The following is a 26,913-nucleotide window of genomic DNA, read 5'->3' as shown; positions in this document are numbered from 1 at the left end:
CAACCGAAGAAAACTTGCCCCCTTTGTGATTGGATCGCTGGCCTTTTCACTACGAAAACAACTACAAGGTAATGAAAGTGGATGTGTGTGGATTGTCTGGTGTAATGTGTTTTATACACATTCCCGACTTTTCTTATCTCTGTTAAATTGTTTATAGATTATCTTTCGCGTTCCTGATTTGTAGTGCTTCTTTGGAATGATCGATTCATATTCATACCTCCACGTTTGGGTATCACTCCTTCAAGACTAGCAAGCTAGCGTTAACCAGATACCCGCTAAAAACAACCTCGGTATACGTGGCTGCTGTTCAGTATTGCTTATCACGTTTATCTGTTTTTAGCAACAATGCCAGTGCACTCGAGAGAAAAGAAAGAGAACAACCATGAGGAGATGGAGGTGGACTATCCGGAGCAGGAGGGCAGCAGTTCAGACGAAGAGGACTCGGAGACCTCATCAGTGTCAGAGGATGGAGACAGCTCGGGTAACTTTACGTTCACGTTATCGTTAGGCATCGTAAACAGACAAGGTAATGTAGCCTAATGCTACTGTATGTTTGAATCTTCCTATCGCAGAGATGGACGATGAAGATTGCGAGCGCAGAAGAGTGGAATGCCTGGATGAGATGACCAATCTCGAGAAGCAGTTCAGCGACCTGAAAGACCAGTAAGACATCACTTATCACGACACTCGTGACAGAATTTGGAGATGTGCATTGAATTTACCAAACGTGACGTTGACAGCGGTGGTCAACAACCCGCATGCCAACGTGCATTAATAAGTCAATGTGTCATCCTTTCCGCCGAAAATAACACATCTAAAAAGAATAGGAATAAAGCAGTTGTTCAGAATGTCAGTTGCTCTCAGTTACATGCACGTTTCATAGATTGTGTTTTTAAATGCTGAGTGAACGTGTTTCTCTCTTTAGATTGTACAAGGAAAGGTTGAGTCAAGTGGATGCCAAATTACAGGAGGTGTTGTCGGGCAAAGCTCCAGAATACCTTGAGCCACTTGCTGCTTTGCAAGAGAACATGCAGATCAGAATGAAAGTTGCTGGTAAGGTTTGCATGCATGTAGGAGGTGATGATGTACCAATGTCTGTTACTTGCTGCATTTGATATTTGTTATTTTGTTAATGACAGGGATCTATAAGGAGCTGTGTTTGGACTCTGTAAAGAATAAGTATGAGTGTGAAACACAAGCTGCCTACCAGCACTGGGAGGTGAGAGAATATATTCATACTACAGAACTGTAGATTCTCACTGGTGGCCACCCTTTCAGGTCATTTCTAATTGTGGAACTACATTTGCACGGTCCTCACTTTTTAGAGCTTTTAGTTGTAGTAGGGAATTATTGTTGGAGACAAGAGACATTAAGATAAACACAAAATAGACCTTACAACATAACGCAGAATTAGTTCATGAATGACCGCACCTTCCATTCTTTCTCCCTCAGAGCGAGAAGCTCCTCCTGCTGGACACGGTTCAGAGTGAGCTAGAGGAGAAGATTCGGCGCCTCGAGGAAGACCGACACAGCATCGACATCACCTCAGGTACTGTAGTCAAGCTTACACTTGTATGGGATGGACACTGAAGGAAGACCTCCTGCAGGAAAGGTTTAGCACTCATTTTGAGTTTACATTGATTCTGAAATAAACACATGCAGAACTTGTTCTGTAAAAACACGCAGAATGTGAGTTTATGAAAAGATTGTATAAAACCACAGCAGAGACCATATTATTGATCTGTCATGGTGTTAAGTAAACATTTGCAATCTCAATGTAATATATTTTGCATCATATCACTCTATTGACCAGTGTATTTCAATGTTCTTCTTCTAACAGAACTGTGGAATGATGAGCTTCAGTCCAGAAGGAGTAAGAGGAGAGACCCCTTCAGTCCCGACAAGAAGAGGAAGCCTGTTGTCGTCTCCGATATCCTCTCAGAAACTCACTGGGTGCTTAGCGCTAAATGCTGGTCAAATTGCAAATTCAGTCTTTTTCTATTCTTCATTTGAGTTTCATTTAACTGAGATATAAGTGTGCTAGTTACTCTGTGATTTGGATGTTTCAACTACTGCCACTTTATTCCATGTGTTGCTTTTCTTTAACATTGTTACGACCATATATTGTGTACATGCTGCAAGATTTAGACATTTTGGAGGATTGGACAGCAATCAGAAAGGTAATCTATTCACAAACACGTACTGTAGTGTACTTTCCCAGCTAAGCAATATATATTTGTGATGTGATCAGCACATTTCAGACACATACATTGTGTGCATCATTGGCATCAGTAATTGATTTTTGTTTTTGCACTATGATACTTTGCAGGCTATGGCTACACTTGGCCCTCACAGAGTCAAGGCTGATGGTAGGTCCTCTCCTTATGCTTACTTATTGCATTAGGGGTATAAGTGTCCCTATAACATTGCATAAATCACATACTGAATATGGCACAAACCCATTGTAAGCCTTGTATGATGCTATGTCATATGTATAACATTATTATTGTGTTTCACATGACCTTTATAGTGCCCTTGGTCAAGCCTGAGAAGCTTCATCAGCAACCGCACCACACGGCCAGGTCGGAGGATGGACGTTTGTATTACGACGGGGAGTGGTATTGTCGAGGCCAGAGCATATGCATTGATAAGAAGGACGAGTATCCTACAAGGTGAGCTGCTGCGTATTCCCTTTATCCCCCAACCCTTTAGCATGTTGGGTCTGAATGTGAAATGCTGTCCTGACTGTAAATGTTTATGTGTATTTGAATATCACCAACACTGCTAGTCAGTCAGAATATTTTGTTTTTTGGGCCCTTGAAAAATAAATCATGGAAAATGTAATGGGGCATATTTGAAAAAGCAGTATAAAGTTAAGTAATGTGATTTAAGTTAAGTAAAGTAATGTGAACCACTTATAAGTTAGTCATGATCAAGACAAAGTCAAGACAAAGTCATGAGTTAAAGGAACCATATGTAAGAAATGTATTTCAATTAATCATAAAATGGCTCTGGTATGTCACTAGACATTAAGAAAGCATGTTAATTTCAAATACTTATATCACTGACAACAGCAGTCCAGCCAGGATATTGTTAAGTTGCAGCCCTCAACTGATGTTGATGTTGTGTTTTGTCATGTCGTGTTGTGTTTTGGCCTGATGCGCCACCCTCCTCCTATGTACTAATCACAAAGTCAGTAGTGTTTCGGCATCCGGGTTGGCAACCTCGAGTCAGGGGGGAGGGGGAGGGGATACACCGCTCTACAGTAATTTGTTTGTAAACCAGTTTTGGCCACAATCTTACATATGGTTAACCTGACCCTAGCCAGATGAATTTCGCTCCGCCTAGCTCCACTCATCCATCTGGAACCGATCCATTGAAGTGTTGCTTCAGAAGGCTGGGCCTAATCAAAAAATGCTTGCATATGATTGAATAAGCCACTTGTCCGTCATCTATTGACGTGCTACTTCAACCACTCACATCGAAGCCAACCCGTGACGCTAATAACAGTGTCACAGTCGCTTCTACGCTATGTCACATCTATGAAACTCCCGCCCTGCGTCCTGATTGGCTGAACCATAAAGTCGGTTGCAGAAATCACTCTCAATGGAAGAGGTCCCAGATGGATGTGAGTGAAGCTAGGCAGAGCTAAGCGGAACGAAATTCATCTGGCTAGGGTCAGGTTAATATACGGTTCCTTTAAGGATTGATTTCAATCAGACTGAATTCCTTCATCTGAACTTTCTCCACCCTAGTGCCATAATCACCACCATTAACCATGACGAGGTGTGGTTCAAGCGCCTGGATGGCAGTAAGTCCAAGCTGTACATTTCCCAGTTGCAGAAAGGCAGATATACCATCAAACACTCATAGATATCCAAGGAGTCTTCTATCCAGCAATCTCTCTACTTCACTGCCATCTCTGACGCCAGCCTGGGAGAACTCTGCACGACTTCAACAGAGGACTGCCAAACAGTGTTTTCATTCCGGCCCTTTCTATGTCCAGCCTATCATGTATTAAGACTTTAGTGGGTTTACTGTGAGAACTTTTATGTATATTTTTTTATTCAAGAGCTAAATGAGATGGGTTGGTGACACTGCCAAAAAAATCATTTTTTTTTACTTCACAGTATAAGGAACAAAAGGAGTATGAGTGTGAGGAACGGTTGAAATGTATGCATGCTCCATAGTACTGTAAGGTATTTTCTGCCTTCTATAAGCAACTGTTTACTCTGACAATTTACCACAGTTTACAGAAAAACTGTACTACCAACCATGATGTATTAATATGTCTGACTTATTTTTAAGCTCTTGTGTTTCTGTATGTTTCATGAAGTCTCATGGTACCGTAGTGTGGATGGATATTTGTATATGTTTATTTGTGTGGTCATATATGAACTGAACTTCTTTCCCATCTCCCCACACCTTCACTTTCACCTCACTTCCGTATTTTAAATTTTGTATTCTCCATACAGCCTGTCTGGCATATATAATGTGTGGATTCACACAAATCTTTGAATACAAATGAAATGTTTTTGTTTCATTCATACTGTACAGAAGTGATGCCTTAAACTGATGCATTTTTAAATATGTAGTCAATTAGTGTGTCAAATAATATTAGTTTGGTCGTAAGGAAGTGATTGCCAAGGAGAAATGTCTCCCTCCCCTGTTCATTTTTTGAGCTCACAAGTGTACGTACATTTTGTTATATTGTGCCAGCTCGACTTTATTTTCCTGCCAGATTTACCTCTGTATCTTGTATCTTGGTTAGTTAACTGTGTAGCAGTTTTTTTTATTATTATTATTATTATTCTGGTTATCAGTATGTCAGACCAGAAGTTTCCTATACCTGTATATTCTCGGTAAACATATTTCTGCTTGTCAAAGTGAAAAAGGAAATAAAGTCTGATTAGAGAAAAACAGGAGTCGTGGGAATGTTTCATGTTTGTCTAATGGACAATTTGACGTCGCAAGCACTTGGACGAATGATTGCTAATAGGGTACTGGCTCTGCATGAATGAAATTGCATCTTACTGCATTGTAATTCAATGGAAGGTTTCTGTAGATGTCGCTGTTTTCGTCTTGTTTAGAACTCAAGCTGCCGCAGCTCTTGCCTAGCTCTGTGTTGTGGTCTTGATTTGGAGAGGAGAAAGATGACAGCCAGAAAGTCTGGGTCACGACTAGAGACAGAAATAGAGAGATGCCGTTCAGAAGGACAATGGGACAAGATACCAGAACTTGTGCGACAGCTGTCTGCTAAACTAATATCAAACGGTTGGTTTCAAAGATTTACGAATGAATTTACATCTCTAGCTAACAAGATAGACAGCTAGCTTGCTAGCTTACCTGCCCTGCCTCGCCAACAACATTAGCTTGCTAGCTAGTAAGCTATCGCTAGTTATTCTAGCTGTCTTTTTGGGAAGCAGTAAGTAAGGTTAAGCAGGAATAAGGAGAAATATTTCTAGATTTAGCTGTCAGTATACTTTCATGTTCCCATTTCAGGATTCATGTTTGAAGGTTTACTGTATTGGAAATGAGTAACGTTAGTGCAATACCATCGGCATAGGACGGCTGGTGAGTCGTTAGCAAGTAACGTTAACGCTACGTTTCCTGTTTTAGGGAATTTTGACATTTAGCTTAGATGACGGTGTTTGCCATATCCAAAGTTGTGCTGTGCAGCCAGTAACCCATGGTAGTAGTGACTGTATTCATTCAGGTCGTTGGTATAGTTTAGGTGTTTTGTTTTTCTATAACTAAAATCATCAGTCTTGGTGGCCAGAAGTCAGAGGTTGAGATTCTATACAAGATGCTTAAGTGAAGAGATAATGTTAGTTGAATGTCCTGTTTAACACCGACTAAATGTTCTGAATACAAAGTATTTAAGTGTACGGAACTATATTAGCTTAACTTTCTTGAGTGCAGGGTGTAGATAACTTACATAGAAATATATAACAATTTTATATGGTATATGGTCAGGATGCAATTTTATATGGTATATGGTCAGGATCCACTCCGGTGGACCTACTGTAGCTAAATGTATAGTAGGGTGTCGTCCTCGTGACGTACTTCTTGAGGACCTCCACACGTAAACAGGTCTTAATGTAGATTAAGAGACTCGTGGACGCACACAAAGCTTAACATTGAGAAAGTTGTGGCATGGCTAATCGGAAATGGAATGCACCCATCATAACTGATGTGCGGCCAGCCCATGACTCACGTGACATACTGTTGGGCTAGGGCCATATTGATCTCATTGTAGGCTACAGTGATGCACCTACTCTTCCTGGTCCAGTTTGAGTGTTTCGTCCTCATTGCCTGTGTTGTGTGTGTACTGTGTGGATGGGGAGTCGGGAGGCATGGATTGGGTAGGGATCTGTGGGCTACGGTGGTTGGATATGATATGGGCTGCAGACTGTCAAAGAACACAGTGATGGGAAACGTGTAATTTTGCAGACTATTTTATTCAAAGCTGCTTACAGTAGCCACTTGGCAACCCAATCTCACAGACATTGAATAAGCCTTGTACTATTGATAGGCCTACAATGTTCCGGAGTTTTGTGCCAGGATTAGCATTACTTAAGCATTCTGGCCAAACAGTGTTTTGAAATGGAAGCCAGTTGCTTAGAAGTTGATTAGACGTCACTGAATGAAACCCATTTGGTCTGAAACAGCTCCTTGCAAAACACAGGAGTTTAGATTTTCAGAGGTGTTTGTTAGACTGCTTAATGTGCCTACAGTAAATGCCAGCCAGACTGTTTCTCTGAGCCGTAGTATTTTGCCCAGCCTTGTAACTTGAATTCAACTCTTTGTCCATTCCAAGAAAACTACAACCTCTCAAATTGTTTTCTCTTCTTCCCCCACCAACTGATTTCACTTAGCTCAGCATACCCTCGGAGGGAAGTAGCAGGCTGGTGTGAAATCTTCAATGAGACTGTGTACAGAATTGCTTTTAGTAAACCTGTGATCCCCTTAGGAGCACCTGAGTGTTTTCCAACCTTGTGGTAGGAGAGGTGATGGTAATCTTAAGTACCCTGGCTAATGTCCCAAACCAGTCCTGCCATACTGTACCGACTGACTATTGCGCTTCTGTAGTTCCAGTATGTGCCAGTGACTTGCCATTAGGCTAGTTACGAAAGCTGATGTTTTAGCTGGTCAGTGAATTAGCAGTGATTAAAGTTACTTCCATGCCAGCAACAGACTGAACATTGGTCATTTTGAACTTATTATATATTAGTGCTGGCAAGGATAAGCAGTAGCTAGGCTTGAAATTCAGATCTTATTTTCAAATTTGGTATTGTGCATTGCATACATTTTTGATATTTTAACTTGCTCAAGGGCACTTCAGCCGCTTTCTACTGGTTGGATTGTAATCATTGTATCATTGTAATTAGTTAAGTTTACATGCTTATTATTGCACATCCTCTAACTCTGTGTGTGTGTGTATGTGGACTGTGTGCAGATGACCTAGGGGAGCTCTTGCTTGGGGAGTCCAAGCTCCAGCAGTTCCTCAAGGACAACCCCATCAAGCAGGACGCCAGTCCCCGTGGCAACCGACCCCGTCTGGTGGAGGTCCGCAAGCACCTGACGGCTGCGCTGGACCGGGGAAACCTCAAGGTTAGGAGCGGCTGGCACGGGGCAGGATTACTGGATTAATACCAGATTTATACTAACCCTGTGTCAGCTGGGTTTAGTCCGTGTCCGTGTCCGTGTGTGTGTGTGTGTGTTCACCTTTTTCACCTCATCAGGTTTGAGGAATAAACCTTGGGTAGAACACTAGAGAATGCTTACTGGAATTTACTGCAGTGCTTTATTCCATATGAGACATAGGCCGTTTAAACACACAGAATGCATTCATGAAGTTCACAACAAGACCAAGACATTTAAATGAGGCGTAACATGCGTGCTCATGCACAGAATGTGTAGCAGATAACATCATCTGGTCCTCTAGATTAAAGGGCTATGAGTGCAGATACACTGTGGTTGGTGGATGGACGGACTGCTGGATTTGTTGGATTAGTTCATTTGGTCACTTGCCATCTATAGAAAAACTGGATTCAATGGGTTTTTTTTTTAAGGTTTTACTGACAAGATGAGGGGACAGGTCCCTCATATGTGGGGCTGATTTACTTGTTTAAATTTGGTCAATATTATATTATATTATATTATATTATGTTATATTATATTATATTATATTTAGGGCTGTCAATCGATTACATTTTTTTTAAATTAATTATGTACTCTGTGATTAATTAATCTAAATGAATCACATATAATTTTTGCTGTGAAAGTATTTTAAATATTTAAATTCAAATAAATCATTGAATTATCAGCATTAGTGACATTAAAGTTCAAAAACTCTTTTATTATTATTTTAATAATGGCCATAATAATGATATGACCTAATATGCTGAGGAAATAAATTCAAAAGTGCTTCGGGAAGAAGTTGTTTTTCACATACAAGGTATTTCAGGCCACAGATATAACCTAGGGGACACAATGAAAATAAATTAACACTCCCCTCAATGTCAACACTATTTCTTTGCATTGATGTGCTTAATTTTAGAGTTGATGAACTCCGGTGATATGCAAATTCCTTGCTGCAGACATTGCAGAGGACTTTATTTTAATCAACACTTTATTTTTATCAACACCATCAGGCCATTTTTTAAAAGTAAATGTTCCAATCAATGATCTAGGCAGCACATTTTCTTCTCTCTCCTTCATTTACAGTCTAATGGTTACTGACTACAACGGCTCGGGGTCAAAGGTAATACGGAATCGATTAATCTGCTATTTTTTTTAATCAGTTATTTTTTTCTCAAATTAATTAATCGAAATTAATCAGTTATTTTGACAGCCCTAAATATTATATTAAATTGTATTATATGTAACATACATTCAGTGTGATAAATCATGTATAATATTGAATTGATATAATTATGCATCAAATGGAATGTATATAATATAATATTAAATGACACAACAAGATCTACTTTAACACTTAAAGTAATATTTGGTAAAATAAAGTCAAAATAAGGGTAAAATGATGTTGCAAACTACAAAATAGTCATTCAGAGTAGTGGCCCACACTTCGATATCACAATTAAATAAACATTTTTCAAAGCATGTTTTCTTACCATGTTTTAAATTAATGTTGGCTTTGTCATAATAACAAATAATGCCAAGGGACTTTTGTCCCAAAAACACAGTTAATTTGAGGTCATTCAGTGTAACAAAAACTGATTTGTGAGTCTGTGGATCATCAAAAGGATCCCTGAAGGCCTCTATGCTGCTGTAGCAAGTTAATATTCAGTTGTTTTACCCTTTCATGGCAAGAGTAGGTATGTGTTGTGATTAACATTATTATTGACTAAGGTTTGATACGGGTGTCCAGTTAACAGCCCACACAATATATGCTGAAGTAGAAGTTTCATCATTCAGTGTAATGTTTTTGGCATTCAGTCTAATGTTTTTTCTTTTCATGCCTGAAAAATAAAATTGTTAAAAGTGATTAAAAGTGTTGTAATGTACAAGCAGAAAATAAATGCAGACCAAGTTAGGGCAGTGATGCTAGGAAGGGGGTGGGAAAGTTATTGAGGATTGCTGAGTCTCAACTCCCTATGTCACATTTGCTAGAGAGTCAAGTCAACTTTATTTATGTAGCGCATTTCATACACACTCATTCAATGTGCTTTACATAAACACAAGCAAACAGGAATAGCTAATAAAATCATAAAAGGGCAATGGTCAAAGCATAAAAATCATAGAAGGGCAATAGTCAAAGAATAGTTTAAAAATAAAAAATAATGGAAAAAAGTACATAAAAGCACACAACAGACGCTCATCAGAAGACCGTAGTGGCCGGTTGGGAATATATATATTTTGATAATTGAATTAAGATAGCAGGGACCAGATCCAGTCAGTGTTCTGTAGGCCAAAGTTAGAGATTTAAATTTAATTCTGGCCACTATAGGGAGCCAGTCGAGAGTACTGTAACTAGGAGAGGAGTTACATGTGTCCTCTTTGGCTGATTGAAGACCAGACGTTTGCCAGCTCCACTCAAATATAGCCTATGGCTAGTGCTGTGCCTATGGCTGTGTCATCAGTTTATAAATGGTCAGTAGTGGGAACTACTGTTGCCTTCATGATTTCCTTTTAAAAGTTTCTTATTAAAAGGAGATATCCATTATCAACAATGACAAGCCAGCTAGAACCTGCCGCTCTCTCTCTCCCTCTCGTGCGTGCTAAAACGCATTCCCAATTAAATGAAATAGCATTACGTTTAAATTAGATCTGCTGCAATGGAGATTACAAAGACTCATCATCTCTATGTAACATGCTGTTTTAAAGCTAACCACAACATCGTCTATAGCATGAAAAAAGCAGTCTATGATAACCTAATTAAATGCTCGGCGTTTAATGGTTGAAAACTACTTTTTGTCTTTTATCCATATATTCATTCTATTTCTATTTCTATTCCTCCTTTCTCTTTCTCTCTCCCTGTCCTTCTCTCGTTCTCCAGCATGACTACCTTCAGGAGGCCAGTCTTCTGATGGCTAAGCTGTGTTATGTGGAGGGGGACTACAGAGAGGCTCTTAACCAGTACGGCCGGGTCAACATGGATGACCTGCAGCTGATCGGGTCGCCAGTCTACCGCCTGTCCATGATCGCAGAGGCTTATGCCACTAAAGGTAAAGCGTCAGGTGGCAACATGCAAAGGCCATAGGACTTTTTACTCATGGTGAAGTTATTGAAGAAAAGGGAAATGATTTGTACAGAGTTTTTTTGTTTTCTTCTGTGTTGAGGTTCAGCATGCTTTGGTTTTGTTTAGACCACACATGTGTAGGAAAGTGGTGTGCTAACACACCCATGGATTCCTTTCCATACACTCGCAAACACTTTTGTGTGTGCCTACAGACCTTAAGAAACTTTAGGAGTCTACAGTGTACTTTAGTGAAGTACACACACACACACACATTCCTGTTGCCCTACATCGCCCTGTCTGTCTGGACTTGTTCCAGTGTCTTTGAGAGGACATGCTGACTAGAGTTGAGGGCCTGACACACACACACACACACACACACACACACACACACACACACACACACACACACACACACCCCTCCTCCATCAGCTGCTGGTGTCAGGCCCTCCGGGCAGCACCCGTCTCACCAGGCCCCTGTCACGGGCAGCGGGAAGCCGCTGTCGACGAGGGCGCCTTGTCACCAGGCCCACCATCACCTCTTCGACCTAGCACTCCACACACTGCTGCCTCAGCCCTTAATTTGGCCAGTGATGGAGGGAGCGAAAGAGAGGGAGAGAGAGAATGAGGGTTAAAGAAGGTGATTGAAAGAGAAGAAGAGATTGGGGAAGGAGAGGTGTAAAGATACGAGAGATTCAGACCAACAGATATATAGAGAGAATGTGGAGGTATATGAACAGAGTGATAAGGAAGGCAGAGGAAGAGGAAAAAAGAAGTATCTAAAAGTGTTTTTGCTTACATTATAATGATTACTGGCTTGATATTACAATGCATAACATATGCCAGAAAATAAAGTGTGAACTGCCATAATGGCATGACACACTAAACTTATGTCATGATGCCCACACTGTAAGATGTATTGTCACAGGCCCCACGGGCGTCAGGATTAATGGCTATTACTGCAGAGAAGTACAGTGTAGACATGTAAATAATACAGATTTTCCATGGGCTGGGTTGGTGTCTGTGGTGATGGAGAGAATGAGTTAGCTCTAAACTTATCCGGGGTACCTTTTTGCGCACAGAACCATGAACCATGTAGCAACTGCTCCAAAGGATGCATTTTGCTCCCACATTTAGGAGTCATAGAGGACATGGACTGTTACAAATTTGTAGTGATTGATGGTGGTTCATATTTTGGAAGGTGGACCTTTGCACTAATTGGTACTCTCATTGTTTTATTTTCTAAAGAGAGTTATAGTTGAGTCTCAGCTCAGTTGACTGTATGTTGATGTGAATGTCGTCTTGTGAATCTCTGGAAGAAAAAACACCACTCTCAACAGGCTTGTATTGACCGCTGTGGAGGCTTAATAAATATGGCCATCATAGTATATTGTATTCATAGTAGTAGGTTTTGTAAATACTTAGTGAGTTGTATCTAACCAAAACCTGTCCATTTAATGCCCATAACAAAAGTAAGTAAATGATTTCAAATAGAAATAGCACTGACGCTAACGCCATCTGCTTGCACTACCTGAAACAACCATGGGGTGGTGCTGTGAGCTCATAGTCTGGAGCAACACTGCAGTTTAATCATGAGGTTGACAACAACAGAGTAATCTGCCACACAGCCCACCTCCACACACACACACACACACACACACACACACACACACACACACACACACAAAAGCAGTCTCTATTTCCCCCACCTTGCTCTATCCATCTCTCTGGTTTAATGCAGAGCGTAGTGGATGTGTCAGCCAAGACTGCAGAGCTGGAGCCTTTGATCAAAGTTATGACAGCCGCAGAGAGAGAGAGAGAGATGCTGCTGAGTCTGTCTCTCTACACAGCGCTTAACCCTACTGAGTGACACACACACACACACGCTCACACACTCATACAAACACGCAAGCACACAAGCAGGCACACTCACAAAAGCACACACACACACACACTGCTGACTGACAAATGCCTTGATGAGGGGGACCCACCACTGGGGGGATTTAAACCAAGCCTTGCTACTCATCTGTCAGCTGTGACCGCACTGCAGCTAACCACACACATGCAAAAACACGCACACAAGCAACACACACACACACACAGATACACACACACACACACACACACACACACACACACACACACACACACACACACACACACACAGATACAAAAGGCACACTGAAGAGACAAACAAACCAAGGTTTTCCTATATTTCCCAGCAGCACGTATGCAAAGGACTCAAGAAGGCCACAAAACCGCACATGTTTATATAGTGTCTTTCTGTAACCCCATGTACAGGTGATGCCATATAACAGGACTATAGAGTCTTTGAGGCTAGGCTTTACCCCAGTCTCATTTTAATGAGTAAGTGTGTGTGTGTGTGTGTGTGTGTGTGTGTGTGTTGCCGGGGTCACTTCGGTCATGTTTAGAGACCCATTAGGCTGGGTAGGTGCCATGGCGACATGAATTAGTTAGATGGGTGATACTGCACACCAGAACCCTAACCTCCACCCCCACACCCCACCCTCGCTGCGCTCCTTAACCACGTCTCTGAGGTCAGGCGCACCACAGACGGTGCCTGCTGGCCCGAGCAGCACCCTTCTGCCATCCTCTCTTTGTCTCCATCTTTCCCTCACTCTCCCTCACTGCCATCCCCCCGCAGGACAGTGTTTTATGCAAGTTAAAAAAACAAAACAATATTATTATCATGTCAGAAAAAAACAGGTCTGTTTGCAGTGCTTCAGGGTGTAGGTCCTTTTTGGTGCTCTTCTGTGCAGGGATTCCAGATTTAGTGAAAAAAGATAAACCCAGGGCACTCAAGAACAATGCATGTAAAAAATATATTTTGTATTTGGCTACTTAAACATGCCTACGCGTTTCGGCCGAGCTGGCCTTTATCAGAGCAATTAGAAAATATTTTTTTTACATGCATCCTTCTTGAGTGCCTCGGATTTGTCATTTTTCTTATTATTATCATATTAACTGCCCCATGTATTAACCTCATAGCTGAAGAAATTTTGCAAAATCAATGTATAAAACTCGGCTAATAGTTGGGAAATTACAGTATTCGACCTCTCCATCCCTCCTACATTATATCTGCATGCACTAGCTGTGCATCTGCCCCCAGTGTCACACTGTCCTTTCACTCTTCCTCCATCTCTGTCTTTCAACCCCTTCCTCCTCTTCCTCTCCTCTCCTCCGCATGCATTATGTATCACACCTTACCAGAGGCAAGCAGATATAGCTCATGTGAATTCCTTTTAAACCAGAAATCAATTATACATGCCTGTTGAATGGGGTGGGGAGGCCTGGTCTGGGTTTTGTTTCGGCGGCCAAAAGGTGTTGGTCTATTAACGGCATGATTATTTTATTAGGCATGCCGCACGCAGTCCAAAGGTGGCCCACTTTTAGTAAGGTTTTTCGGTCTGGAGCCTTCGGTCGCCACGGAGATTGCTGACATAAACGGGTGCTGGATTTGGAGTTTTGGGGGTGGGGGGTGATGGGGAGGCTGACGTAAAGGTGTTCTTAATTTTGTATTTAGGGAAGGTGTTTCAAGGGAACAGTGGCTTAGCTGCTTAGCAACTGTGCTCCGTTCAGTTTTGCACACACACACACACACTCACAACACACACACGCGCAGCTTTTTTTGTCAAGTACAAGTAGAGGCACACACACACACAACCCTATGCATAGTGTGCAGGAAAGCACACACACACACACACACACACACAAACAAACAAACAAACAAACAGATTCAGCAACGGGATATGGCCACCCAAGCCAGTCTGGTATCTCTGGTTCCTCTGTGAGCTGTCACACTGATAAAACATTCAGAGTTTCCCCTTTTGATAAAACACAGTGTGACTGGCCCATTACACAGATGTTTGTGAAGTGTGTGTCTGTGTGTGTGTGTGTGTGTGTGTGTGTGTGTGTGTGTGTGTGTGCCACTTCTAATCACAGCCCTGTTAATTCTACATGGCTTCTGAGGACAGCCATATAATCAGTTAAATGCAGGTCGAGTAACCCTCTGTCAATGCTGACTGTTCTGTCCATCAATATTTTCTTCCATCATCGCCCACAGGGACTGGACCAGCCTAAGATCAATGCATTTCTTTAGTGTTTGGACACAGTCAGGACCCACGAAATGACTTTATCCAACATGTCTGAGCTCGAATCAAGCCCCAAACGTGGGAAAGAGTGGTGGAGCGACTTGAGACGTTCAAATACCAGACCGTGATACTTGGCTATGCCAAGGTCACGAGGGTCAGTTCTCGTGGTGTCCGAGCAATGAGTAAATACATTACGCTATGCTGTCGCTTCGGATGAAAACATCTGCCCACTGGCCTGCCTGTCAGTTCAAATCAAGTGCAGTCCTCCTCACCCAGCCCACAGTTCAGCTGAGTTCTGATGGCCCAAGCCAAGCCCACACACTGTCAATGCGTGATCTCAACATTTCACCACAAGCAGGTCTTCATGTTACGAGATTACTGACATAGTAAATGCAGAATGACTGGTTCAAATGTAATCGCATTTCCAAACTGGTCAGGCTACTGAAATAATTTTGCCATTTGTATGCCACCATTAACAGTAACCTTAATGTTTTAATGTGCCTTCATGACACCAAATCCATTTTTAATTTCCACATCTGAGGAGCCCTGTTTGTGTGCCTGTTCCTTTACAAATACAAGCATATTGCACAATGTCTTCACTTCGACATTTTGGCTACAGGTTCTGGGCTTGCGGGATCAAAATAAACTTTTGCACTTTTGTTCTTCAGTTGTGAATGGAGATTTGGAAGTTTTGAAACGCTTACTGAATCACGTAATTTAAGATGACAGGATTTTCTTATTTCTGTGTTTTTGCTTTCATACGGTAGCCATCCCAGATACCCAAATACTGTACATGCGTAAAAGCACTGAGGAAGCAAACTTTTTATGATATGGGCCCTTTTAAATAAGCACATACAGTAGGCAGAGGTCACAAGTAAGAAACCTTTATTAACTGAAAGAAACTGAAGGGGACAGCTGACAGAGACTGACCGTTACCTTCCATCACTAAATCTTTACATCAGGGTTGGTGCATTTTTTTAATATGAGGCAGTCAGGGACCCCTGTGAGGGATATCTCTCAGTGTCTATGCTAAATGTGGCGGCTGGTTGTATGGCTATGTGATTACACACCACAGCTTTCTCACTTCAACTTCCCTGCTGCTAGTTGTAACAAAAACAAAAATTGAGTCAATCAAAGCTTCAATGTTTATTTGTCTCCTTTTCTCACACTTTCTGCCCCTTCTTCTTCAGGCCTGTGTCTAGAGAAGGTGCCTCCAGGTTCTCCATCGCTGACCAATAAGACGCTGGACTGCGACCAGGAGATCATCACCTGCTATGAGAAGTCTGGCGACATCGCTCTGCTGTACCTTCAAGAAGTAGAGAAGGTTTGTATGTGACTGGATTCCTGTCAGGTCATGCTTTTTTTTTATCTCCTGGTGTTATGTCAAGTTGGCCTGCAGTTTCCATGGCAACTGCTTTGGATGGTACACACCGCACTGGCAAATTACGAAACACTGAGAGAGTTGGAATAAATGTCACCAATAAAGGTCAAGGACTTCATTCATAGGCCACTTTAAACCCATCTTGAAATAGAGTGTTTACCAGAAGCATTGCTTTACACTGACCAGTCCATAGTTTTACGGCTACATTGATGATTTGTTTTGGGGGCCTGTTTTTCTGTGTGTGATCAGGATTGTGATTCCTGCCATTAGGAATGCAAGGCACCTGATGAGCAGGTATTCCTCCTCTGGGGCGGGGCGGGGCGGGGGGGTGGATTTGAGACATCTAAGGATCTCTAATGCTCTTGTCTCCATGGTAGATTCTGAATATGTAATAGTAGCTGCCGATGCTGAGTGGGACGTTTCCATGGAGACTGACTTTCTTTTAATGGTGCTGATGGTGCTGGATTTGTCTCCATGGAAACGGCACGATTTGACTGTGCGGATGTTGATGGAAGGTGTTTTTATTTATTTCATTTTTTTCCTCTAAGAGAGACACACAGACTTGAGCTTGAAGCTGAGCTGTACTCTCTCTTATTTTAAGATGTTACAGGTTTTCTACAGGAATGACCAGACCGTGTGTACTGCACCTGATTTTGTTGTTGCTTGGTCTGATTTGAGGTGAATGTGTCAAAGTGAGGTGCCAGCTCTGGGGTGAGCAGGCAGACGGACAGTCTCCTGCAGCTCCTGCACTGTGTTTGCGCTTCATTAAGCGCTCCCCCTCCCTCCCCCGGTGTGGTAAGAGGTACAGCAAACTCCCCAAAAGTGCCATGTCTGCTGTCCCAGACAGATTGACTTTGCAAGTCATGGCACACCCAAAAGGCATTCCATCATTCCAACACTTCAGTTATCCTGAAAAGACTTTTAAATATAGCCACAAGTCCAAGTAGTATTGCTCTATACTTGTTTTTGCATTGCCATTTCAAGCGTAGCTTAAGCGGGCTTTGCTGCTGCAGTTTGCAGACCTGCTGATGTTTACTTGTTCAGATGTTTACCAATTCAGCTCAGGGAGGACTGGGAAAGCGGTCTCCTGCATTACACCCTCTCCTTGCAGGGGGCAGGCAGCACCGTCAATGTTTTTGATTGCTGTTGCCAAGGTGATCTCATCTTTAAAGCCCCCGTGCTATTTGTGTCCCCAGCATGGAATTGGCGGAGGAGGAAGAGGAAGTGAGGTCAACAATGTGTAATTTCCGAATACGTTTTCTTTTCCCGGGTGCCGTTTCCATAGACACCACCACTCCTGCTGAATGACTTGAGTGTGGTTTGGAGTCATGCAGAGCCCAAGCTATTGGCTGTGAAGCTGAGGCTGTAGCTGGCTGCCATGTCAGTTCAGGTTGACGGAGACCGTCCGTCCGTATATCCGCAGGTTCTAGACGCTTGAGGGGACCAGGGCTCTCTCCAGCACACTCCCACAGCTCCCCGGGTCAGTGGGGTGAGGTTTCTGCTGTGGCGGCCGCAGTGATGTGAGCCGGCACTGGGGGAGAGGGTTGTGGGGCAGACAGGAGGAAGCCTGGAGGTCCTCCAACTCCAGATCGATGCTGCATTGACAGAGCCAGAGTGAAGTTTGATTTTGGCTGCTTTATTTTTACCCCCACCCCCCATAAAGTGTCTCTCTCTCTCTCTCTCTCTCTCTCTCCCTTTTCACCAGTCTTTATCTCACTCTACTACTTCTTCTCTCTCTCTCTCTCTCTCTCTCTCTCTCTCTCTTCCTTCCTCTCTCTCCCCTACTCCTTTCTGACCTTGGTTCTGTTGTTTCAATCAGCAACTTTACTTCAGCCCTCCACCCCTCCCATCCTCCAACTCTCCTTCAACAGCATTTTTCTTTCTTTTCTTTTTTTATTCATTTTTCCTCGTCTGCTGCACTCCCCCACCCCGCTGCTCTCTCCCCTTTCGGCACGTTGTTTTTTTTTTTTAGACGGTAAATGTCGGTTCAGACCCTCGAGAATATGAATGAAGATATTGCTGAATAAAATGGCAGTAAAGCGGCATTAAAAATGTATGGAAGGAAGTGCAGTCTGTTGCTATTTTGTTCTTGTTGTCTCACTCTTTCTCTCTATTTTACTCAATTAACCCTTTATTTTTCTTTATTTAGGGATGTCTCTATCTGTCTATCACTACCTCCCTCTCTCTCTCCCTCTCTCTCTCTCTCTCTCCCTCTCTCTCTGTCTCTGTCTCTGTCTCTGTCTCTGTCTGTGTCTGTCTCTCTCTCTGTCTGTCTCGGTCTCTAAGGCTAGGTGAGCAGGGTGTAAATTCACCCATTGTAAAGTGTGGAGGCACAATGTGTGTGTGTGTACGTATGCTGTGGCTGAGGGAGGGCAAACAGAGTAGACTGAAGGCTGGACACAGTCCCCAGCTGCTCCACTGCGGCATTGACTCTGCGGGGTCTGTGGGTGCTGGACGCTTGATATCCTCGACCCCCTCCTTACTGTAGTCATGCACACACACACACACACATACACACATACACACTACTAGGTGTAGAATATCCCCTAGTCTTCACCTTTTCAACTCCGGTCAAAGTCACATACCCTCAGACTTTCATTATAAAAGTTGCTCTCCCACAGGATTAAAGTTTGATCCTCTAACATAATTAAATGCATTTATTGCTACATCAGTAGTGGGTAGTGAATACTTATAGAGTTAATGTAATGCAGAACAGCACAGATATCCACTCTACTAATGACATACAGAGCAAAGGTACTGATTGTGTGTGTGTGTGTGTGTGTGTGTGTGTGTGTGTGTGTGTGTGTGTAGGCTCTGAGTGCAGGGATGCAGAACCGAAGTCCAAAGCCAGGCCCAGTGTCTCAGGAGCAGGAGCTGGGCTACTTCCTGGAGACCGGCCTGCAGAGAGCACATGTCATCCACTTCAAAAATGGGTGAGTGTGTGTGTGTGCGTGCGGGCGGCCTGCGTCTGCCTGTTTGAGAGTCAGAATAAGAGAGAAAAAAAGAGGAAAAGAGCACCACATGTCTGACTGGGAACATCAAAAGGGCGAGAGCTGGGATATTTCAAACTGCATCATTTCATCCATCTCTCCATAGCCGTCATTTTTTTAACGTGCACTTTCCTCGAGCAAATGGGTGGTTCCCTCCCTCTCTCTCTCTATCCCTCTCTCTCTTTCTCTCTCCCTCCTTCCCTCTCTCTCTCTCTCTCTCTCTCTATCTAGCTCCATCTCTTCTTTTCTCCCTTTTCCCTCTGTATTTCTCTTTCCCTCCATCTCTCTCTCTCTCCCTCCCTCCCTCTCTCTATCCCTCTCTTTCCCTCCCTCTCTCTCCCTCCTTCCCTCTCTATCTATCTCTCTCTCTATCTAGCTCCATCTCTTTTTTCTTCTCCCCTCCCCTTCCCTGAGTGGAAAGCCTTTGCTGTGTTGAATCATGAATGCCGCCCTGCTCCTGTGGCAGAGTCTCCTGTTGTGTCATTAGGACCGGAGCAGTGAAACTAACACACAGCCCCTCTGATGTTTCAGACTCCCCTCTGACACATCAAACACTTTTGATGATCACTGACCCACTGCACACCCTGTGTGTGTGTGTGTGTGTGTGTGCGTGTGTGCGTGCGCGCACGCCTGTATGTGCCTCTTTTTGCGTGAGTGTGTACGTGTTTCTCATTCTCTTCATAACAATCACGGCTTTCTCCTCATTGTACCATGCCCTCTTGACACGCCAAGCCGCCGTGTGTACGACGACCATTAGTACGTATGATCCAGTTCTCATCTCCTAGTAGAATAGTCCCAGCAGTACGTATGATCCAGTTCTCATCTCCTAGTAGAATAGTCCCAGCGGTAGTGCCCTTTTGGAGAGATCCTCAATGAGTACAAGTGTAAATACTAATAATCTAATTCCTGCTCTGAAAAAAAACCAAACTGGACTGGCAATAGCTTACTAGCTTGTTAGCATGCTAGCTCCAGAAGGAAAGCTAGTTAGCTATCGCTGGTCCAGGTAGTTGTCAGATCAGTAGAGCGACATGTATGAGTACAACAGAGTAGTAACTTCAGATCTAGCTAACTGATCTAGTTTGAGCCCCCCTTCTTTGTAGTTAGTGCATAGTTTCAGCTACTCCCAATTTTATTCACTATCCTTGTTTATTTAGCAACAGTGACACTAACCTGTAGTATAGATAGATAGATAGATAGATAGATAGATAGATAGATACTTTATTGATCCCCAATGGGAAATTCTAGGTCTGTTAGAACTAATGAGCATGTTAGCTGACATCTACAGGAAACAGGCTCATCTAGCTCACCACCTAGTCAGTGACTTTCTCCAGATGTTAATACAGAGGTCTGTATGTTAATACAGATTGTCAGTTGTGATGAAAACACATAATTGAAGAAAACATATAGAGACAGGATACAGGACAATCATCTATGATCATATTTCGTAGTCATTTGTCATTAGTCTAAAGCCATGAGGGCAGTCCGTCAGTGTTTTAATATGAATCAAAATTAGAGGAAAAGTGAGCCGGCTTGTTGGGCTTTTGGTTGCCCTTGAGCTTCCATGGGAATAGAGAAGCCTCTCTCATTCTTAATTTGTTCCCATTGCCATAGCAACCTCACTCGGGGTGTGGGCCGCTTCAGAGAGATTCTGCGGGCTGTGGAGACCAGGACGACCCAGAACCTACGAATGGTAGGTTGTGTGTGTGTGTGTGTGTGCGTGCGCAGAGGAACCCATGGTCTGTGCATCTGCTTATCTATGTTCAGTATGTACAGCACAATCAGCTTCACACGTGTGTGTGTGTGTGTAGACCATAGCGCGTCAGCTGGCTGAGATCCTGTTGAGGGGCATGTGTGACCAGAGCTACTGGAGCCCTCTGGAGGATCCCCCGCACCAATCCCCCCTGGACGACCCCCTCAAGACCACCTCACACACCAAGGACTATGCCCTCAGCCGCCGGCCGCGCATCTACTCCGGAGAAAAGTACGCCTCGTATGTATATAAAAAAAGTGTGTGTGTGTGTTTGCATACTAGCGTGTCTGTGTCATAACAAAGTTATGCCACCACACAACAAGTTTACAGCTGCCTTAAGTTGTGCTCTTCCTCTCTTTCCTCTCCTTCATCTCCTCCTCCTCCTCCTCCTTCCTCGTCCCCTTCCTCTTCCTTCTGTTTTTTCCCCTCTCTCCCCAGCCTCTTCTGCCCCCAGGAGAACACAGAGGAGGCTTTGCTGCTACTGTTGATCAGTGAGTCTATGGTAAGTCAGAGTGGGTTATCATTTGCAAAGCGGATATGCATTAAGTGTAATATGCTGAGGAACCATTTGCATGCAGCATATGTTAGCATTGTGTATTGGCTTACAGTATATGCTAACATTTATGTATGTGTGTGTGTGTGTGTGTGTGTGTGCGTGCGTGCGTGTGTGTGTGTCCATACCCGCAGGCTAACAGGGACGCGGTACTCAGCCGGATTCCGGAGCACAACAACGACCGGATCATCAGCCTGCAGAGCGCCTCGGTGGTGTACGACCTGCTGACCATTGCACTGGGCCGCCGCGGCCAGTACGAGATGCTCTCCGAGGTGAGCCGGCCCCTGGACATGGTTCAACCCGAACGCCACTCACCCTCTCTACCTCTCACGTGCCATCTATATGTGCAAAATAGTCTTTGACATCCACCCCCAGTAACCCTCAAGCTTATAGCAGTGCTTTATGTATTTGTTTTTGTTTTGGGTATGTGGTTGTTTGCACGTGTGTGTGATTATCTGTGTTTTGTCTGTGTTAAGTGTGTGTTAAGTGTGTGTATGTGTGTGTGTTTGGATATTCTTCAAGACTCTAGAGCTCTTGTTTGTTTACAGGCCGTCCTCATATGGAATAGCATGAAAATCGGCATTGCTAGCGGTGTCAGGTGTCCCAGGCTGCCCTTTGAAACTCAATGCCAGTGTAATTCAGTAGCGGCCCCAGAGGTGTTGTCTGTTAAGCGTGTTTGGGCTGCTGCTGCTGCTGCTGCTGCTGGTGGTGGTGGTGGTGGTGGCAGGTGTGGAGCTGATGCTCTCTGCTGCCTATCACTCTCCATCGCCGACACCTCCCATTGCCACCTCCACCATCTGTTTGCCTCTCTATGTGTGTGTGTGTGTGTGTGTGTGTGTGCATGCTTTTTATAGCCTCAGGGTCTCTTTCTAACCTCTTACTGACAAGCTTATAATGTGTTTTTCTGCACACATATCCTAAGTGTGTGTGTGTGTGTGTGTGTGTGTGTGTGTGTGTGTGTGTGTGTGTGTGTGAGAGAAGATACTCCGGCACCTCCTTCTGGCTCTTCTGCATGCTCTGCAGCAGCCTTTTAATCTGTTTGATTATTATGCCAGTGCGGCGCTGCTCCACCACCCAGCGCAATTAAACGTTCCCTGCTAAGCTCTGTGTGTGTGTGTGTGTGTGTACGTGCATGCGCATTTGTGCATATGTGCATGTGCGTGCACACACCCTCACACTTGTATGTCTGTCCTCAAACATGGTTAGTTTTTGGCAGAAAATCTAATCCCCTCAACCCCACTCCACCCCCACACGTGCGCCCCCTCCACCACCCAAATCCGTCCCCAGGCCCCCATCCACAGCCAGCAGGCGGTGGCTGGGGCCTCCCATGCGGCAGGGCGAGCAGGCAGGAGAGATTTACTCAGCCCTGGGAGAGGAGGCGAATGAAAGCCCTTCCTCACCGCCTGTCAGACTGGGGCTCCTCTCCTCTCCTCTCCACGACCTCTCTCTCCTCTTGGCTAGCGCTCTCTCTCCTGTCTTCTCTCTCTCTCCTGTCTTTTCTCTCTCTCTCTCTCTCTCTCCTGTCTTCTCTCCTCTCCTCTCTTCTCCACTACCTCTCTCTCTCCTCTCCACTACCTCTCTCTCTCTCCTCCTGGCTAGCTCTCTCTCTCCTGTCTTCTCTCTTTCTCTCCTGTCTTCTCTCTTCCTCTACTCTCCACTACCCCCCCCTCCTCTCAACTAGCTCTTTCTCTCTCCTGTCTTCTTCTCTCTACCTCTCTCTCTCGCCTACCCTTTCCACTACCTCTCTCTTCTCTCCTTTCTCTCTGCTCTTTTCTTCTCTTCTCCTCTTCTATCATCTCTACTCTGTTTCTTTCTGTCTGTCAGACCATGTGCGAGCAGCCCAGCACACCATGACACGCATGCAGATTTGAGGGGTGGATCAATATGTTCTCTTTCGCCACTCCCTTGTATTCTCTCTATCCATCTACCTGTCTCTCTCTCTCTCTCTCTCTCTCTCTCTCTCTCTCTCTCTCTCTCTCTCTCTCTCTCTCTCTCTCTCTCTCTCTCTCTCTCTCTCTCTCTCTCTCTCTCTCTCTCTCTCTCTCTTTCTGTCTCATTCACTTTCTCTCTGCTTATCCCGTCTTGTTTGTGGTACAGAATCGCACAGAAAAGTCCTTAATGTCCTTTGATTTGATATTATAGTTAAATAAAAGGCTTTTAAAAGTCAAGTATGCCTCCTTCTCCCCATCTATCTCTCTCTCTCTCTCTCTCTCTCTCTCTCTCTCTCTCTCTCTCTCTCAGTGTTTGGAGAGGGCCATGAAGTTTGCCTTTGAGGAGTTCCACCTGTGGTACCAGCTGGCTCTCTCCCTGATGGCTGCTGGGAAGGTGAGCTGGTGGCCGTGGGCCTGCGGAGCCCCTCTCCAGGTCACCTGTTGAAGGACCCATTTCATGTTAACCCATTTAGAGAAATGTTTTAGTAGTATTTATGCCTCTCTCTCTCTCTCTCTCTCTCTCTCTCTCTCTCTCTCTCTCTCTCTCTCTCTCTGCTGTTTGGATCATTAGAGCTGTAATTTGCTAAATGAAGGAAGGTCAAATAAAGTCAAGTGTTATATGAAAATGTTTTATTTATGAGTAAGGCTTTCATAATAATATTTGTTCATGGTGAAAGAGAAAATATTTTGAATGAAAAAAAAACCGTAAGCACTGGATAAAGCCATGGTGTAGAATGCAGTAGTGTCACAGTATTATTAGAAACGGCAGTTGACAGGTTTATATCCCATTGCCGGCGGTCTATTGAATGGTTGGCATGGCTAAAGAAACAGAATGCCCCTTCTGCACCTGCAAGTGTGTGGGTGTGAATCTTTCTCTGTCTCCGTCTGTTTCAGTCGGCGAGAGCGGTGAAGGTGCTGAAGGAGTGTATCCGCCTCAAACCGGACGACCCCACCATCCCCTTACTGGCTGTCAAGCTGTGCATAGGAACGTTACACTGGGTAAGACTGACGACAGACAACATTCAGTGTGCAAGGTGGACGCCTGTGTTCCTCTGTCACTGCACTATCCATGCTATTTTCATGCATAGTGTGTGCATATTGTTTTGATTGCACAGTGATTGTTGAGTGTTGAATGTAAATGATGTACAATGAATGCTGATAAGTACAATAGTAATTTCAATTCAATTTATTGTGCTTATAGAGCGCCAAAACATTACACATGTATCATGGCGCTTTACAGAATGTAGGCAATCAGAGAAAAAGGAAAAGAAAAAAAAGGAAAAGAAAAGAGAGGCCCATGGGTAACAGGAGTGACAGGGGCAACAGAATGCAATAGTGAGGCCATGGGTAACAGGAGGAAAAACTCCCTAGAATTGGAGATACATATAGGAAGAAACCTCGAGCAGATCCACGACTCAAGGGCCTGACCCATCTGCCTAGGGTCAGTACAGGACAAGTAAGGTCTGTATACATGACAAATGCATATGATAGTCAGGTGTAGAGAATAAGATATGGTGTTAAAAAGCACTTGAGCTGAAAGTTACAAGAGGTGGGGTGATTATGTATCTGGTTTGATAATTCATTAATCCTGATTTAGTGACAGAAAGTTCAAATAGTCCAGCATTGGATTTGTCAGGGAAGGGAGTTGTCAAAGGGGGCATGTGGTGGGTCGGCAGGCGGGCCAGGAATCGGGCAGAATTGTCATAGGCAGGTGATGGGTCACTAGGCTGTGCGGGCCAGGGAATCCAGATAGGGGACAGTAATAGGGCAGTCGAGGATGGGACTTCAGGTGAGATGGGTGAGAAGAGGGCCAACACATGGATGGTTGATGACTGGTGATGATATACCTCACAAGTGAGGCACAGTAAGGAAAAGAATGTAAGAGATGTAGTTGGGTTAGTATTACTGAAAATCCAAATGGTTAATGTCAATAATTAATCAGTGGTACTATATATTGTTACAGTATATCATAGTGAGAATAGGCAAGAGAGGGAGAGTTGAGAGAGAGAGAAGGGGGGTTGTCTGCGGTGACACATGAAAAGTCCATGACAGCACTATGCTATAGCAGCATAACTAAGGCATGGTGAAAAGTCGGCACCAGCGCAGGTATGGTCAGTGACCACCATCGCCGCTGGACTGAGGTGCCAGTCACGAGGACTCAGCAGGGTGGTCCATTCCAAAATCCCTGAGGTGGGTGAAGTTCCCACCACACCATACCTAACTATGGGGAGGCAGTAAAGAGGTATGTTTTAAGTCTAGACTTAAAAATAGGGAGGTGTCTGCTAGTCAAATTGAGGAAGGAAGATTATTCCAGAGGAGGGTCTTGTGATAGCTGAAAGCTCTGCCTCCTACTGTAGTTTTTTTTGAGATTCTTGGAATTACAAAGAAGGCCAGTATTCTGTGATAAATGGCGGTCTAGGTGGGTTATATGGGATTAGGAGATCTTTAATATATTCTGGTGCCTGGCCATTAATGGCTTTGTATGTTAAGTAATATTTTGAAGTCAATGTGACTTTTAACAGGCAGCCAGTGTAGAGAGATGCCAGGATAGGGGAAATATGTTCATATTTTTTTAGTTCTAGTGAGTGTCTTGAGCAGCTGCATTTTGTATAAGCTGTAAGCTCTTTAGACAGGTGTTATTGCAGCCAGCGTATAGAGCATTGCAATAATCAATCCTTGAGGTGACAAAAGCATGGATTAATTTTTCAGCGTCTGGTAAGGATAAGGACTTCCTTATCTTTGAAATGTTCCTTAAATGATAAAATGAAGTTTTGGTAATCTGTTTTATGTGATTACTTAGTGATAGGTCTTGGTCAATTGTAACTCCTAGATTTTTTTTAACACTTGTGGATGAGGATAGTCGAAGATCAGTAAATGTGGCCTGTGATGAGGATAGGATATCCCTCATCTTTTAGGACCTAAAACCATGACTTCTGTTTTATCGGAGTTCAAAAAAGGAAATTATTTGTCATCCATGTCTTTATGTCTCTTATACATGTGTCAAGTTTGGCTAACGGAGTCAATTCGTCAGGTTTTATGGAAAGGTATAGCTGTGTATCGTCTGCATAAGAATGAAATGTAATGCCATGTGTCCTAATTTCTGAGCCTAGAGGAAGCATATAGAGAGAAAATAACAGGGGCCCTAGTACTGAGCCTTGAGGCACTCCATATTTTACCATAGTCTGGGTAGACGGTTTATTGTGAACCTGTACAAAATGTCTGCGGTTAGAAAGGTATGATCTAAACCAAGCAAGAGTCTTTAATGCCTATCGAATGTTCAAGCCTGTGGAGTAGTATATTGTGGTCTATGGTGTCAAAGGCAGCACTAAGGTCCAGGAGGACCAATATTGATATATGTCCATTATCGGCAGTGATGAGGAGGTCATTAAAATAGTAGAACAATAAACAATCAGTTGTCACTCAATTTTGCAAAAAAAGTAAAAGTTAAAGAATGATCCTCAAAGTCTGATGTAATTTTGAGTGTGTGTGTGTGT

The 26,913-nt window shown here is 43.6% G+C and overlaps 2 protein-coding genes across 2 annotated transcripts in view; both read left to right on the top strand.

Annotated features, from left to right (window-relative positions):
• On the top strand, window positions 1–4,925 carry LOC125284039 (breast cancer metastasis-suppressor 1-like protein-A). Its single transcript, XM_048227736.1, has 11 exons — window positions 1–68; window positions 341–481; window positions 573–663; window positions 926–1,053; window positions 1,140–1,219; window positions 1,453–1,549; window positions 1,841–1,930; window positions 2,116–2,180; window positions 2,330–2,369; window positions 2,531–2,672; window positions 3,756–4,925. Exons 2-11 carry the CDS (start codon window positions 346–348, stop codon window positions 3,871–3,873), a joined length of 987 nt encoding a protein of 328 aa, XP_048083693.1. The 5' UTR covers window positions 1–68; window positions 341–345; the 3' UTR covers window positions 3,874–4,925.
• A 166-nt stretch (window positions 4,926–5,091) lies between these two features.
• ttc7b (tetratricopeptide repeat domain 7B) overlaps window positions 5,092–26,913 on the top strand; it is a 47,264-nt gene continuing 25,442 nt past the window's right edge. Inside the window, 11 exon segments of the mRNA XM_048228217.1 lie at window positions 5,092–5,274; window positions 7,460–7,614; window positions 10,523–10,691; window positions 16,005–16,138; window positions 19,007–19,128; window positions 20,797–20,875; window positions 20,994–21,166; window positions 21,374–21,437; window positions 21,623–21,760; window positions 23,730–23,813; window positions 24,314–24,418. Coding sequence (XP_048084174.1) covers window positions 5,154–5,274; window positions 7,460–7,614; window positions 10,523–10,691; window positions 16,005–16,138; window positions 19,007–19,128; window positions 20,797–20,875; window positions 20,994–21,166; window positions 21,374–21,437; window positions 21,623–21,760; window positions 23,730–23,813; window positions 24,314–24,418 — 1,344 coding nt within the window. The 5' untranslated portion in view covers window positions 5,092–5,153.

This window comes from Alosa alosa, chromosome 19 (genome assembly GCF_017589495.1).
Source record: "Alosa alosa isolate M-15738 ecotype Scorff River chromosome 19, AALO_Geno_1.1, whole genome shotgun sequence".
In the NCBI taxonomy this organism is placed as follows: domain Eukaryota; kingdom Metazoa; phylum Chordata; class Actinopteri; order Clupeiformes; family Clupeidae; genus Alosa; species Alosa alosa.
The sequence above is the reverse complement of the archived record's forward strand: the minus strand, read 5'-3'. Positions and strand labels throughout refer to the sequence as shown.